This window comes from Embiotoca jacksoni, unplaced genomic scaffold, assembly GCF_022577435.1.
Source record: "Embiotoca jacksoni isolate LCO1_2020_lvr unplaced genomic scaffold, fEmbJac1.0.p SCAF_8, whole genome shotgun sequence".
Taxonomy (NCBI): domain Eukaryota; kingdom Metazoa; phylum Chordata; class Actinopteri; family Embiotocidae; genus Embiotoca; species Embiotoca jacksoni.
The window spans coordinates 3,053,990-3,069,839 of record NW_027185436.1 but is presented as its reverse complement, the minus strand read 5'-3'; the positions used below and the strand labels follow the sequence as shown (position 1 = coordinate 3,069,839).

At 41.7% G+C, this 15,850-nt stretch overlaps 1 protein-coding gene across 2 annotated transcripts in view; it reads right to left on the bottom strand.

The window, feature by feature from the left end:
* nf2a (NF2, moesin-ezrin-radixin like (MERLIN) tumor suppressor a) overlaps positions 1-15,850 on the bottom strand; it is a 31,036-nt gene that overhangs the window by 10,909 nt on the left and 4,277 nt on the right. For both annotated transcript variants that reach the window (XM_069138396.1, XM_069138397.1), the window contains exons 5-13: positions 13,996-14,079; positions 6,577-6,645; positions 6,322-6,404; positions 3,950-4,025; positions 3,114-3,248; positions 2,672-2,746; positions 2,425-2,538; positions 1,306-1,428; positions 726-943 (exon numbers count right to left, since the gene is read on the bottom strand). In XM_069138396.1, coding sequence (XP_068994497.1) covers positions 726-943; positions 1,306-1,428; positions 2,425-2,538; positions 2,672-2,746; positions 3,114-3,248; positions 3,950-4,025; positions 6,322-6,404; positions 6,577-6,645; positions 13,996-14,079 — 977 coding nt within the window. The remainder of the gene's footprint in view (positions 1-725; positions 944-1,305; positions 1,429-2,424; positions 2,539-2,671; positions 2,747-3,113; positions 3,249-3,949; positions 4,026-6,321; positions 6,405-6,576; positions 6,646-13,995; positions 14,080-15,850) is intronic.

Here is a 15,850-nt window from a genome sequence, read left to right as displayed (position 1 = left end):
CTTTATCAATCAGGCCTCTGAAGAAATAAAACAGTCAAGAGCAGATATTGTGTTTGATTTGATCGACTCCAGGAAGTCGAAAAATTACAAAATCTTGAAGGCGCAGATAAAAGACATCAAACTGTGGAACTTCAGTGTGTAGTGAAAGAGACTATTTGATTAAGACTCCGACCATCAAATCGATACGACTGCTAACAATTAAGTAGCACAAATGAACTGCTGTTCCTGAGACCGAGGGGGACGGCTGCTGAACAAAAGCTTTTCCCTCCCTTTTTTCCCTCTTTGGGCAGCAGGATGGCTGTAACTCGCTTTTCTGCTGCAGTGCAAGAACAAAGCCTTCGAAATTAAACGACTTTAAACAAGTTCTTATTCTTTGATCGAGCAATTTACGTCTGCTCCGCGCTCGGAGAGCAACGTCTGACTTTGAGCAAACTGATGTGCAGCGGCATGTTTGTGCTCCTTGACATTAAACAGTGCAGAAAGTCAAAAACATTTGAGAGGCTCCATGAGGTGAGGAAGTTTTTTCAGGAACTGTGATTTGATGTGATTTAAATACAGGAAAACAATAAGATAAAAAGATAGTACAATTAAAGATCTAAAATGATGCATGTTGTGTCTGTGAGCGCATATGTGTGAGACAGATAAAAGCTTACTGAGACAAAGTCGCACAACACACAAAGCTAAACAGATATACGGTCATATTGAGTCCTCTTTCTTCTCCCCACCTCCTCTCCGACTCCTCGGCCATCTTGAGGGCGAGCATCTCTGCCTCCAGCATCTTCTGTTCCATGAGCCGCCGCTCCTCCTGGCCACGGATGGCGGTCACTTTGATGCGCTGCATCTCCATCTCAGCCTCGGCAGCTTTCTGGGCCAGCAGCTTGGCCTCCTCCTCTGCGATCTGGGCTTTTTCAGCCAGCAGGTCCGCCGTCTGCTCCGAACGCAGCTGGGGAGGAGCAGGAGAGGGAGCGGGAGGAAGGGGAAACACAAACGGGGAAAGTTCAAAATGGGGGAGGAGATGGGGAAATGGAGCAAAGGCATAGATTCAAGTATGTGCAGAGGAGGAGACGACAGAAAGGCCAGGAGAGGTGTCGACGTGAATGAATACAGACAAAGGGAGATTGATGGAGAGGATGACAAACAAACTGAGGAAGAGGAAACACTTGGAGGAGATAACACGACGATATTATTAATGTCGAGAGGAGCGCAAATGGACAAATTATTGTCTTTTGACAGCTGCCGTACAGTTTATGTGACACAGCCGACAAAATGTTGGATTTCAGATTGGGCTAACCAACTGGATCTTACCAGCGCGTCGTTGGCCATGTGAGCCTCATCCTGGAGCTGCATCAGCCTCCTCTCCAGCTTGTCCCTGGCTCTCTCTGCCTCCTCTCGCAGCTGCTTTTCTCTCTGCAGACGCTGCCTCTCCACCTGAATGACACAGACGTTGGAGTGCGGTCAATGAAAAGAGGATATGGTGGCAAAAATGATGGACAGAGAAAGAAAGAAACTCAACGAACAAAGGAGGGAATGAGGATGAAAATACAATGGACAAAGCTCAGTTTGGATGTGACAAAAGGAAATCACAAAGCAGGTGCAGCTGATGGACACATCATTACAGGAAAAGAGAACAACAAGGCCCTCTGTTTACTTGTAAATAAATCAAGTTTACACTTACAGAGCAGTGTGCGTGGATTTTTGTGTTACTGCACTTGTGATACAACACAGATGTTAACAATTACAGTAAACACATCAGAGACATACACTACTCGAGTGTGAAATAAAATGAGAGTGGTTGGACAGAATGTATTTTGTCACTACGTGCATTTCCATCCACCTGAATGGAGGCAGCCAGCGAGGCTGAAATTAGATTTAGTTGATACATAGTGCAAAAAAAACAACCTGTTACGCTCTGTTTAGGTGGAAAAGATTATTTACAGTTAAAATAAACTCATGGAAATGCACTTAAATCATCATTCAGCACACAATAAATAACAAAGTAGCGAGTGATCGTCAGTCAAACATTTGCTCAGTGAAGGAGAAGGAAAATGGCAGCAGATGAAAACATTAGATTTGAGTGTGGACCAATGAGGAGATTGTAATAATCCTCAAATTAATACATGACGCAAACATAAACGCCATATTTCCACTGTATTTTACTCTGGGTTTTCTATTGTTTGAGGTTTGACTGGAGCTCTTTTAATTGTTTCGTCCCGTTGCACCCTCTTCTTCTGCGATGCTTTACCAGCAGTGGGAAATGATTTCAGGGGTCGCACCAGACGGGAGAGATCTCAATGTGTGCCCAACTCCTTATATCTGCATAAGAGCCGTTTTCCATTTCTTTTTTGGAAAATCAGTTCAGACTTATCTATACATTTGGATGGTTACTGACAAGTTCAGGCCATTCTCCTTGTGTTTGGTTCTTACCTGTTTCCTGGCCCTCTCCTCTCTGGCCTGAGCCTTCATCTGCTGCACTTCAAGTGAGTCCACCCGCCGTCGGCGCATAAACAGGTCATGGTTCCCTATACACAGCTGGAGGATCTACACAGGAGAAACACAACCAACAATGTACTAATTCCTGTACTTTTCTTCAAGATGATTTCCAGTCAGCTAAAGTGGCTGTTGGAACAGCAATAGCTAACAAAACAACTTCAACAATCTCAACTGAACTCACCAACTTGTTGACTCTCAGCCGTGAAGAGTTGAACTTGAAAACATTGGTTTTCTTGTCCAGAGGTTTGATGGTAAACTAAACAGTGAGAAAAACAAACACCACAAAAGAAAAAGACACAACTGTCAGGTAAGACTTGACAAGATCTTCATTATCAATACTAATATCAAAATGTATAAAGATCAATAAAACCTATATATAGATAAGAACCTCTTCATATGTTAAATTAAAGAGATGAAACTTTGTTTGGTTAAATTCTCAATGCTCCCAATCATTAACTTGGATGGCCGAAACTTTGCAATATACTTAAGAACAATGAAACTTGAGCAATGGCACAACAAACAAATATGACGCCCCTCAAAGTAAAAACACTACTATACTAAAGTATCATATATGCACAGTATGTATCATAACTATCATGAAGTTCAACAGAAGATTGTCCCACCTCCTTGTCGCTGTAGGAGATGTTGCGGATCTCGTTCCAGGGGAAGGAGCACTTGGGTGTCAGCTTGTTGTCCGGCTCGTAGATGTGCAGACCGAGGGCGTCCACTCCCAGAAGAAGATCGGTTCCCTTTTTATTCTAAACCACATCGGCAGAGTAAACACAGCTATTCTACTACCCAGTAGCGAGCAGCTGTGAGGCCAGTCGACATTCATTTGACAAGAGGAGGCTTTGCAGAGGCTTTGATTACCAAAACTATTGGTTAGAAGTGAGCTGAACAAAGCCAGCTGCTGGACGTATACACAGTCTTTGAGCTTGTTTACTTTAAAAGTGACTGCTATAGTGAATTACTTCCGCTGTGTTTGACTTTTGGGTGGTATTGTAAAATGTCTCGGCCTTTACGAGAGCACATTGATGAAGGCCAGCAACTCTCTGCTTGCTAAGAGTTGTTACAGGTTTGTTTACTTTATGACTCATCTGGAAAGAAAATCCAGTCCAGCAGTTTATTTATAAATATATACAGAAATAGAAATATATGTGTATATATATAAATATATATATATACACATATATATTTCTATGTTAAATTATTTCTTCTTAAAAAAGTATATAAAAAGTATATAAAAAGTATATATATATATATATATATATATATATATATATAGTTAAATATATATATATATATTTACCTTTTTTTAAAAAAAACCAAAATAGGCAAATTTGCTTAAAAAAGAGACAAACAGGTGAGTCAGACTGCTATTCACAGTGAAAGTGACACGCCTCCTCTTCACTCCTATTGGCTTACTTTGTAAAGACATAACGAAGCAGCATCGGCTCACCCTGATTAAAAAGTAATTGACGCCATACATGTCCAGGTCCTGAGCTATTTTTAAATACTCCATCTCGGCTTCATCCCTAGTTCAAAGACAGACAGAGAGAGGGATTGAAGGGAGTGGAGAACAGAGGGAGGGGAAGGTTGGGAGGAGAGGAGAGAGAAAGGAGATCAGACCTCAGCTCCTCAGCTTTTGTGTGTAGCATCTGTTGTGTTGTGTGATCTATAAAAACTCTGCCACGTAGCTCTGGTGAGGGTGAAAACATAAGCACAGTACTGAACCGAATCACAACTACAATTCCCTAACAGGCTTTACAGGTCATGCTTGATGGAAAACAAGACTCATTCTGATGCCTCCAAGACTCCAAACACTGCAGAAAGAGAAAACAAATGCATCAAACTCTTCGTCTTCTTCCTCTTTCTACAGTGCTGTTGGCACATCTGCTCTGATTTCGGGGTCAAGTCAGCCCAAAACAAAAATGTATGATTTAAGTTTCATCAAAGTTTAAACAGGCAAGAGAACATAATGCCATGTAAACCAATCTTATCTAGGTTGGACGCCAAGTGCATCCTGGCTTTAGAGGGGATCAGAAGAAATTTAAATGGTAACGTTGGATTTATGCTGTGGAAGTGCAAAGCAGCAGAAGTTCCCCCTCGATAAAAGAACATGCAGAATCACACGGCACGTCCGTCAGTTACTTTCATGTGGTGCTGACATCTGTGTTTTAATCATCACTTCTGAATCCAGTTGTAAAAGAACGTGAAGCGAGATACAGATGAAATAAAACCTGAGCTGTGTGCTGTAATCTTGGGCTGGACATTACACTAAAACGTGTCCACAGTACTACGACTGAAAATGTTGGCAAAGTTCGACGACTTTATTTCTTCATACTCGACACGGCTGCATGGGTTTAACAAGGATCTGACATTGAGACGTTCAGCTGCTCTGTTTAATTGGTTTCTGGAGAGTAGCCGTGCTCTTGGCTTAATGACGCTGCGTTCATCCTGCTTCCATTACATCTCGTACATATACGTGTTACAGATACGTGTTTTTGCTCGTCACATTTCGGTCAAGATATCCATATCAGAATGGTTTTATGCCGCCGCGCTGGCGACAGACACATCCAGAGGCATTATGGTTTTGTCCGTCCATCCGTCCATCTCGTTCTTGTAAACACAATATCTCAAGAACGCTTTGAAGGAATTTCTTTAAACTTAGCAAAAGCATTCACTTGGTACCAATGGTGAACTGCACCAAAAGATTTTAGTGGGCACAGGTCAAAGGTCACTGTCCCACCACATCGGCATATGCTCCTGGATGAGATATTTCAGGAACATCTGGAGGGATTCTTTTCACATTTATCCCAAATGTTCAATTTAACTCGAGGATGAATTGACTTTGGTGGTCAAAGGTCAAAGTTCAAGGTTGCTATGAGCTCACTCCCGTTTCCCACTATGAACATCTCAGAGACGCCTTGAGGGATTTTCTAAAAAGATGGCTCAAACATGAACGTACATGAACTGCATGTACACAACAACTTGCGGGGTTAACGGAGGCATACAACAGACAGGCGGTGATTCCAGTTATATTCTAATATCAGTAATGTCATTGTTCCCCAAAATCCAGTATCGGTCTGGCTGTAATAGAAACATGTTCATATCTCTCGTATCTCTGAAAAGAGGTTTGAAATTGATACCAAAATGTCTGTATTGGCACAAGTGTTGTAAAGGTTTAAATGACACCCAGCTTTGGAGTCATCAGGAAGCCGTTGACCTCCCTCCTGTGCCCCCCCTCCCTCCCCACAATTCTGCATCACTTCCATAACAATTCAGATGCTAAAGGTGTGAGGACCACCGGCTCCCCTCCCACTGCTGGGGTTCAGAAGGTTATTGATCAGCACCGTGACTCACTTATTACTTTTCTAAGTGCTGAGGTTCCCGGCTTTAGAACTCACACTTTCCAGGCCTGATTTCCCGCCCACAGAGTTTTAAGACACTCCACATCCCTCACACTTGCTCCCTATCCATTTTCAGATGAGTTCAGTTTGGTGGTGGAGCGAAGTTCAACACCACAATCACATCATTGTAGATTCAGTAAAGCAATTACAGCAATGTCATTTTATAGTCCAATATTTTCTCCAAAACCAACCATACATGTTGACAAGTTCATTCTGTAACTCCATTAATGCTCTTTCTTTAACTTCCCTTTAGAAACAACTTTTATGCACCATTTTCTCATCTCAGTGACAGAGTGGACTAAGTTTTGCATAAAACATTTCTTGTGGAAGTTTTAAGCACATCCTACATGAACTCAAGGCTGAATTTGTGCTGATGACTGTGGAACTTCACAGCAGTCCGGTTCAGTGCAGCAGTTTTTACCTCGTCCTGCCTCTGTGCTCTGCGTAACACGCCGTGATCCTCTCCTCCCACATTTCTGCAGTCATCTGGTACAAGTTAATCACCTGAGATGGAGAGAGACCCACATGAATATCATAATATCCATAAATGCATGCAGATGATCGCGTACATATTAAAATGCAGCATGCAGGTACGGGGCAAGATAATAAGACAAATACTTTATGTTGACATCTTCACTCATGGTTGACAGCTCAGTTGAAGCAAATCGGCACTCACCCTCTTTGGCAGCAGTTCCTCCTCAGCCAAGAAGCCGGGTTTGTGAACATCAGGGTCGTAGTCTCCGTACTGTAAAATAGAGCAAAAGTGCTAACATGATTAAAATCACTCCAAACTAATGGCCGAGTTCCACCTTTCATCCAATAACAGCCCAGACAATGCCTCTCCTGAGAGCAGTTCATCAGATGGAACTACAGCGCTCCGAAGAGGGTATCGTGGAGAATGAATGGAGGCTGGTGTGCCGTCAGGTCATTAATGTGCACGGTACACCCTGCAGCCCACTTGTTGGGAGACGGTGTAAATGATGCAATTAGAGATATCTCTGGGAGAAATGAGATCGCTTATCATCACAGAGCCGGGCTACAAATCATACCATGCATGTCTGAAGGGAGGTCTGGATGGATCAGGAATGACTGAGTGGCGTTGGGAGTTTCCTTTGGGCTACTGTAAAACTGGTGGAAGGACATGAATAAAACATGTTGCTACACTTGCTACAGAGTTGGCTATGACTGTAGATTTATGTAAGCAGACTAACATGAACGTTTCCCTCTGCCTGTGCACAGCTTCATCCTCCGTGCATGGTTTTTAAATATCACTATCGGATCTAGTGATGTGAGTCCTTTGATTTTGATGTTGTTGTTCATTCACTGGGAGGCAGACACACTCTCTACTTTTAAGGGTCTCATATTTGACACTTCTCTGATGTTATATTTAATCTTGGTATCCATTTGAAGATATGTTTTGAGGTTTTAAGTACTAAAAACCATCTCAATATTGTTTGACAGTTCATTTTCTCTCTTAGCTTCTCTCTGGAGCTCCACAAAGACCAGGCTGTTTAAAGGCACACTGATATCAACGACCCTCTCCTCTGATTTTGTTCTGAGTGACACCCTGGCCAACTGAGTCAATGCTTTGTGTTGTGCTGTGCTGTCAGTGGACAAATTACACGAGTGTGCTTGTGACATCGCAAAGTTACTCAAGTCCAAACAGCACAGTTGCTGCATTCGGGTTGTGTGTATTTCTCTGTGGACTGACACTTTCACAGTAATTATACAGCACCTAGACCTGCTTTACAATCCAAAAAGAAATTCACATCTGAACTCATACAAAATGGGATCCCTAATGTTGGGCTGAAAACTTTCTTCTTTGATGAAGTTTGTTGGGGCTGGCTCAGGTGACTCTTTAGTTCTGCTGCTGTAGGCCTGGGCTGCTGGGGGACCTCCCATGATGCACCGAGCTCCTCTTCTCTACTCTCTCTTTTACTCCATTCATTTCCATGCCACTATTGCATGGCATTACTTTGGTCTTTTCTCTCCTGCAGCTCATGCTTTTCCCTCTGTATCTTCCTGCAGGTATCTCTGGCTCCACAGCTGCAGGTTTCTGATCTGCTGTAACCCGCCCTGCTTACTGTTTGCCGTTTTTCACTGCTCATCATTTTCTCTCTGTGCTCTCCGCTCACCCCAACCGGTCGAGGCAGATGACCGTCCACCTCTGAGTCTGGTTCTGTCTGAAGTTTCTTCCTGTTAAAAGGGAGTTTTCCTCCCAAGTGTTGCCAAGTGCTTGCATATGGAGGAACTGTTGGGTTTTATTTCAATCTTATTATAAGATTTTGACCTCGCTATGTAAAGTGCTCTGAGATTACTTAGGATGAGATTTGGTGCTCAAATAATAAAACTGAATTATTTTTTAAATTGATATTCAAAGAGGTCATTGATGAAGGCAATGTTTATTCATGTTTATATGTCCAACCCTTTTTAGCATTGACATAGAACTGAGTTATTGAAGCAACAAATTTGTTTAAAAAAAAAAAAAAAAAAAAGAAGAAAAAAAAATCAATATTGCAGCACAAAGACACAATAAAAGTTCACATGTTTATAGTATTCTTTATTGGGTAACTGCTAACTCAAATGTAAAAACAAAATATTGTGAAATTCTTGAGTTGCCATGTTTTAGGCCTGACTATAAATTGTAGTGGCATCCTCAAAACTGCTTAAACTCCAAAGCAACCTGAACCAAAATAATGCAGTGACTGAGGACTCCTGTATTAACACCAAAATGTGCTGTTTGTTTCTACTCAGAGATTTTCTTCTATGACCATTGAACTGGTGGAAAACAGGTAGCTTGGGATGACTCATTCCTCTCCGACTGCGAGCCTGACACCAAAATCCGACATTCTATCTGAGGTTTCAGACAGCGAAATAACCTTCTGCTGCTGCTCAAGTTTTTTTTGCAATTGCACTGAAAATTCCACTGCTGTGACACTTTCAGCTGGAGGAGCAGAAAAATATACACGAAAAAGAAATCGTCTCGGAGATGGTGGCAGGGACTGAAACAAAAACCATGTTCTGATGTAACGTTTCATTGTGTTTGAAAGAAAATACATAATTAATCCGTACAAATGCAAGTCACCGCACATTGGTATTGTATATTGTAACATTTAATAGCGTTTCTAAACTTGTGTGCGCGTAATAAATTCAAATCTTTTGACCACGTGTTGGTTATAATAAACTACATAATTCTACATGCTGTGCTGATTTGTTGTGTTTGTGCTTTTATTTGGGGGATTGTTTGGGTTTGATTACTGAGCACACCAGTCTGAGAACAGCACTTAACAGAGCTAAACTTAATAAGCTCAACACAGACCGAAAGGCCTGCAACAATAGGGTAGTGGCTCAGAGCGGAGAAGCTGAGGGCCATTTAATGAGATCCTTTCTCTTCACTTTCCCATCTCTACCTCTTCCACTCCCTCAGTGCAACACCTGTTTGTAACGGCTACTTAACGGATGATATATAGACTTACCGCGGTTTGATGGCAGCACTGGGCTCGTTCAGCCAGGCGCAGGGACAATGCTGGCATTTGGCCAGTGGCATCGCTCTTCACAGACCTCCTGATTATTTCTGCCAATTATTTCAGACAACCCCAAACTAAGAGCAGTGATCGATTCTCAGAGGATAGCTCAACAGTGACCACCGCCTAATGGACATATCATGTTCAGTAGAGCCCCCATTGAACAGGAGAAGGAAATGTATTTCTCACACAGTCCACTTTGGAGAAAATCAATTTACAGTGAAATAGTGAGAAATGGATGTTTTTCATGGCTCACCTTGAAATCCACCCTGGCCAATGAAATGTATTATTTTTCATGGTATTGGCTCGTGGGATCTCTGAGTCTTTTTGTGCTCAGTGCTAATTTTAACATGCTACAGTAACACACAGAGATGGTGAACATGTTAAACATCACATCAGCTTAAAATTAGCACGTTAGCATTTAGATCAAACCACCGGTGTACACGGAGATGTAGGCTCTTAGTTTAGTTTAGTGACCGTCAATATTCACCCTTGATTTACATATTCTGTATAAACCATGTGCACTACACATTTGAAATGAAACCGAGTAACAGCAAATGGCAAAACAACAGAAATGTATTTTTATACCTCCACTTTTCCATTTGAGTTCAAACTCTTCTGGGTTCCACCGAGCGAATGCATATTGTGACTGACGTGTCTCACCAGTGGGCTGTCTGTATCATTTGGTCTCCATCTACCTGTCTCACTGTCCCTCATGATAAAGCTGGCTCCCGCCACGCAGTGATGGCCATCAACATTATGACAGTTGGGAAGGGGGAATGAAGTAGGATTTACATACTCTCAAGGCGAAGCTGACAAACAAGCACCGAGTACTGAATAACATATTGTGTGGTCCAGATTGAAACTGAAAAGAGCAACTCTGTTTACATCTTCGCTGTTTAAACAGATTGGAAATAGAAACAGATTGGGATGCAGCTACAAAGTAAATATACTATAACTCAAGACTTTCCAATTAAATTTGCATTTCCTTGAGGCACGAGTCTCGTTGAAGTCACCTGTAAAACACCATGATTCCCACCTCAGTGATTCAGGCCTATTAGCCTGTCACATCCCTCTTCCCTCAGCTGGACACGTAGCTCCACGCCACAAACAGCTGAGGGAGGTGACTTCTCGCCCTCCTCAACTTCTATTCACAGTGACTCCCTGTGAATTTCTCCACAGCGGCTGTTTTTGAAAATCCCCTGTCATCGCCTCCTTGTAGCGCTGCACCCAGTCAGCATACGAAGCAGGAGGCGCTGACACCTCTGCAGAGCCACAGAGGCTGAACTCTTGGCTCTCAGAGGGAACACGTGGAGAAAGTACATCTCATGGGAATTGTTTTTTTTGACATATTTGGACAAGCAAAACGCTTGATCTTCTTTGAAACAGATAAAGGTGGTATACCCAAACAACACCACAAGGACAGTTGGCTTTTTTTTAATCATTTATTCAATAAATATATCGATAGATGTGGTATTCTCCTGTGGAAAAAGTAAATAGACCAATGGCATAAGACATTAGTATTAGCCCCTTTTAGCAGAAATAACTTCTTGTAGGTGTTTTGCATAATTGTCCATCAGTCTCTGACATCAACTTTCTAAAGGTTTTGACCCTCTTCAATGCAAAATTCCTTCAGTTGCAGGATTTCCTCGCAAGTGCTCAAATCCCAGATCCCCCTCAAAGAGGATCAAATGTTTGTTATTACATACGCTATTAAATTTACATGTGAGCGAGTGTAGACTTAAAATCTGTAGAAACCGTTGTACATGTGAGGATGAGCCACGATTAAGGCTACATTTGGAAATGATCTAATGCTGACAACAACATTTTATGCTGTTTGTTTGATTAATTGAATAATCAGTTCGTCAACAGGCAGAATAATGTGCGTACATTTTGGTACTTAATTAAATCATTTTTCAAGAAACAATTTCAAACATTTCTTGGTTAGTTTGTAAATTGTCTCTGACGCATCAAAACACGCCCGATATTTTGGATTTTTGACATTTGAAGACGTCACCTTGACCTTTAGAAAATTGCTCTTGGCATTTGAAGTTTTCTCCACCTTATTATAGATCTATAATTTTGTTTTCAATGCTGTGATCAGATTAATTAATAATAAAAACACAGTAGTTTGTTAATAGTTGCAGCCATAATAAATATACTGTAATCCTGTGGACTGCACTGTATGTGCATTAACCTGTGTCATTATATGTCCATGAATGCACGCAGGTGAAATAGTTCAATGGGAATCAGTCAGAGGTTTTGTGCACAAACACATTTCTCCACCATCACTCTCATCTGTTATCTATTATTATGCACTTTTTGCAACTCATACAAGGTAATAGGAGCTGTTATGGCTTCCTTCTGTATCTGTTGTGAATTATGCAGCACGTTCTCCTTTCACTGGAAACTGACTACCCACACAGATTCATTCAGTGTGTTACCAAACGTACCTGAACAGAGCTACGATTCACATTATTAAACAATTTCCTTTAAAACATTAAAGCTGTTGTGGAATATGCCTTTACTCTCTTGTTATTGCCATCTTCAGGCTGGCATAATCATGATTAAAGATGAGCCGCTGCGCCAAAGTAGACCCGACTGTATGATGTACTCTACTTCGCTAGCTGCAGTGGTTCTGCAGAAGAAAAGAAAACAGCTCATGGTGAGAAAAGGAGAACGGAAAAGTCAGCCAGAACCGAACCCTCTCAGCAGCTGCACAGCTACCTGCCTCCCCTTTACAACACCGATTAACACACAAGCTGACTCTAATCAAAGTGGACTGCTGATTAAAATAGATTTTGACCCCGTATTTTCTGCTGTTCCCAGATCGAGGGTTGCTGACGAGCCCCGAGCCGATTTGCTGATTGTTCTTGATCCACGCGGTTTCTTTTAGCCGCGGCCTGTTAAATTGGCGTGAGGAAAGGAGAGTCTCCGAGGGCTCTTGGCTGAATCTTTGAGGTAGAGCTCCGGTCTCACTAGACCCCGTCTGCCTGTCAAAAAGCTGCACCTCAGTCTCCCTATCGTTTTCTTGGGGATTTCAGAGAGATGGGATCCTTCAACCAAAACGTCTGAGATCGCTGGAGGTTTATTAAAAGAGCTTTTTCCTGTGGAGTGATTTCCATAGACTACGAGTAATTTATGTCAACCTCAACCTGGAAATCTCAGAAAAGTTGTGCGTGGTGCCTTTCATAAAGGATATTCCAGGTTATAATGCACATAAAGTATACTATATATTCATATATCGCAATGCTACATTATGAAAACCAAATACTGAAATAATGCTGATAGATATAAACATTTTACCAGTTAACGACAGCCAGAAAAATGGAAAGTAAGACAAATAGGAAAAGAAGTGATTTAAAGGGCAATAAAATGATCACAGTATAAATCGCGACAATTACAAACGCTATCATGGCAAAAGTCCGTTTAAAAAGGTCAGTTTTGAAGTGGGCTGGAAGATATGACATAAAATCAATAAAAGAACAAGCACCTCCGTTATTTTTGATCAAGGGGATCTGCACGGATTCCATTTCCATTTCCGTGGATCTTCTTCGCTAACATAAACATACACACGTTTTCTAACTGACTCCTTGGAGTTGTTCTACTCACCGTTCTTCCAGATCTTAGCTCTCTACGTGCGTGTAAGGATGAGCTAAGTGCCATCCAAAGCTAGTTTCAGCCACTTTGAACTGTGACCTTGTTAATGCAGTCACTGCCATAAGAGTTCAAAACCATAAGCGAGGACTAGAAAACTAACCAGTCTGATAAAACGCTCACACAACTGCAGATGCTGCAACAATGTGCCTATCGATCTCGTCCTCCATCTCCCTCTCGCTTCTGAAAGTCCCCAATATATCCAACCTTCAAGCTTCTTTACCAAAGGAGGAAATACTCCGTTTTCAGGCAGGGTATTGCTTCCCTGGTCGTGATGACACTTATTGCCCGCTGCTTCAAAAATCACTGCCACAGCTCAAACACCTACTTCATTTTCAAGAAGCACAAATGCAATCCAGCCGCCACCAATCCGTACACTGTGTTTTTACTTCAGTTAAATGAGATCATGACATTTTATTATTTGAGCTTTTCTGATGCTAGCAGATCTGCAGGGAGGCGGCTCCAACAGGCCAAGACAGCTTGTTCGGCATTTTCAAAAAGTTACAACTACCTCCAGAGCACCAGGGCTCCTGGTACGGACATTAGAAACATCCCCTGAGCACTGAATGAAAGGTAAAGGAGTTTTAAAAATCAATACCTATACTAGCAAATCAACGTGTATCGTGTGCTCTTGTGGTCCATATCAGGACTCGGAGGTATGGATCAACTGTAGCTGATTCATGACATTTCGTTTGAGAGGCCAGATATGAGCAGATTATAAAAGTCCACGGTTAGTGATAGTAGACAGGCCCTCTGGACTGTTTTGAGAGAGAAGAAGTTGCTATTTGGTCATGCAGATTTAAAAGTCAGGACAATTTAACCATTTACGGATAAATGGAAGAAAAGACGGATGTACAGATCTTCTTTGAAAATAGCTGAAATTCAAATTTGAAGGTCCAAAAAGAAGCACTAACCTTGGCATGGACGGCGTAGGAGGCCAACAGCACAGAGGCCTCCGGAGGACAGTGAATCTCTTCCTCAAGGATGTTCTTCTTCACCTGAGGAGTTACCAAATATAATCAGCTTTGAGGCACTCATTCTAATACACACGTAACCACCTAAATGACGAAGCCCTCTTCATTTCTTCAAAACCTCTTCAACACAAAAAAATAGCTTCCGAACTAACAACGCAGCTCGCACAGCAACGTGTGACATTTCGTTGACTTTTCACTGTTAAATGCTGTAAAAGCTCTCAAGAGGTCGTCCGGTCAGGCTGGGTTTGGAGAGGAAACGGATTTCTGTGACACAAATGAGGTCAGCTGCTCTTTTTGTCTCGACTAGGATTTCTCCTTTACATTGATTTCTATGAGAGAAAAATAAAGGTCCTGTATGAGACTGACAGGTGATCTAACGCAACTTGTAGACAAGGAAAAAAATACCTGACGCCTCAGTGACAGAGCAGGGTGAAACACAACTTTTGAAGCTTTTGAAGTCATTTATTCAACAAAAATATGAATAAATGTGATATTCTTCTGTGGAAAAAGTAAATACACCCTTGAACTCAGAAGCTCGTATTAGACTCTTCAGCAGAAACAACTTTTAGTTATGGTAGTTGCATGATTGTCCACCAGTCTGTGACATCAGCTTGCTGAGGTTCTTTAACTCTCTTCTGTGCAAAATCCTTCACTTTCACGATGCTTGTGGGTTTTCTTGTACTGACTTTTTTTGAATTTCCCCACAGAAGATTAATGGGATTCAAATCTGGCTTTGAGTATTCACCATGTCATCTTTTGAGTCATTCCTCGGTGGATTTGCGAGTGTACTTAGGATGCTTATCCTTTTAAAACGTCCACTTCCGGTCCAAAATTAGGTTCTGAGGAAGTGAAGCAAACCCGAACCCTAACACATCCACCGGCATGCTTCACTGCTGGCAGGAGGTCCTTTGGTCTGTTCCAAACATGTTCGACTGGTGATGTAGCCAAACGATCGAATGTTTCATTCGTCTGTCCAGACCACATTATTCCAAAGATACACAAGAGTTTGTGTATATGTTCACTGACAAACACTAGTTTTGTTCTGATGTTCTTTTTGGACAGCAAAGGCTTTTTCCTGGCATGCCTCCCATGCAGATCACATATGTGCAATCTCTTTCTGATGACAGACATGTGCATTTTGACACCGACAGTTTCAAAGCACTTTGAAAGTTAACTGCAGATCCTGTGATGAACGTTTGGGGTTCTCCGGGCACCAAACGGTCTGATTAACTGAGATTTACTGAGATGAACTGGCCTTTACACAACCTTTGGTCTGAAGGCCTTAGAGAGCTCTTTCAATCTCGGCATAATGACACCACACACTTTAGCAGCAAAGACGACACGGGACTGTGGATGTCGGAGGTTTAAATAAGTTCTGCCTGTCGATGGAACCCAATCCAGATCCCAGGATACTTTATAGATTTGAAGGTTTGATAAATAAGTTTACTTACTTACTCTCCATGTGACTGATGTGTTTTTGTATTTATTTAAATTATATACGACTACAAAATATCAATATTGTGTCAGTTGTTTTAGTACACATTTATGAATTAGCCCTGTATTAAAGAGGATAAAATGTTTGAATGGACAAAAAGTCCAACTCAACGGTTTCAATGAGATATGCTGACGTCTGGTAAAACTAAGTAACTAAACTTCCCTGTGCACTGTTATACTCCCTTTGCTCATTTTAGAGACGGCTGGAAACAGGACAAACTGCGCCAAATAAATGTAAGACTTAAATATCATAGTCACACGGGGACCTATTAAGATACCGAGCCAGGAACTACATATCTAA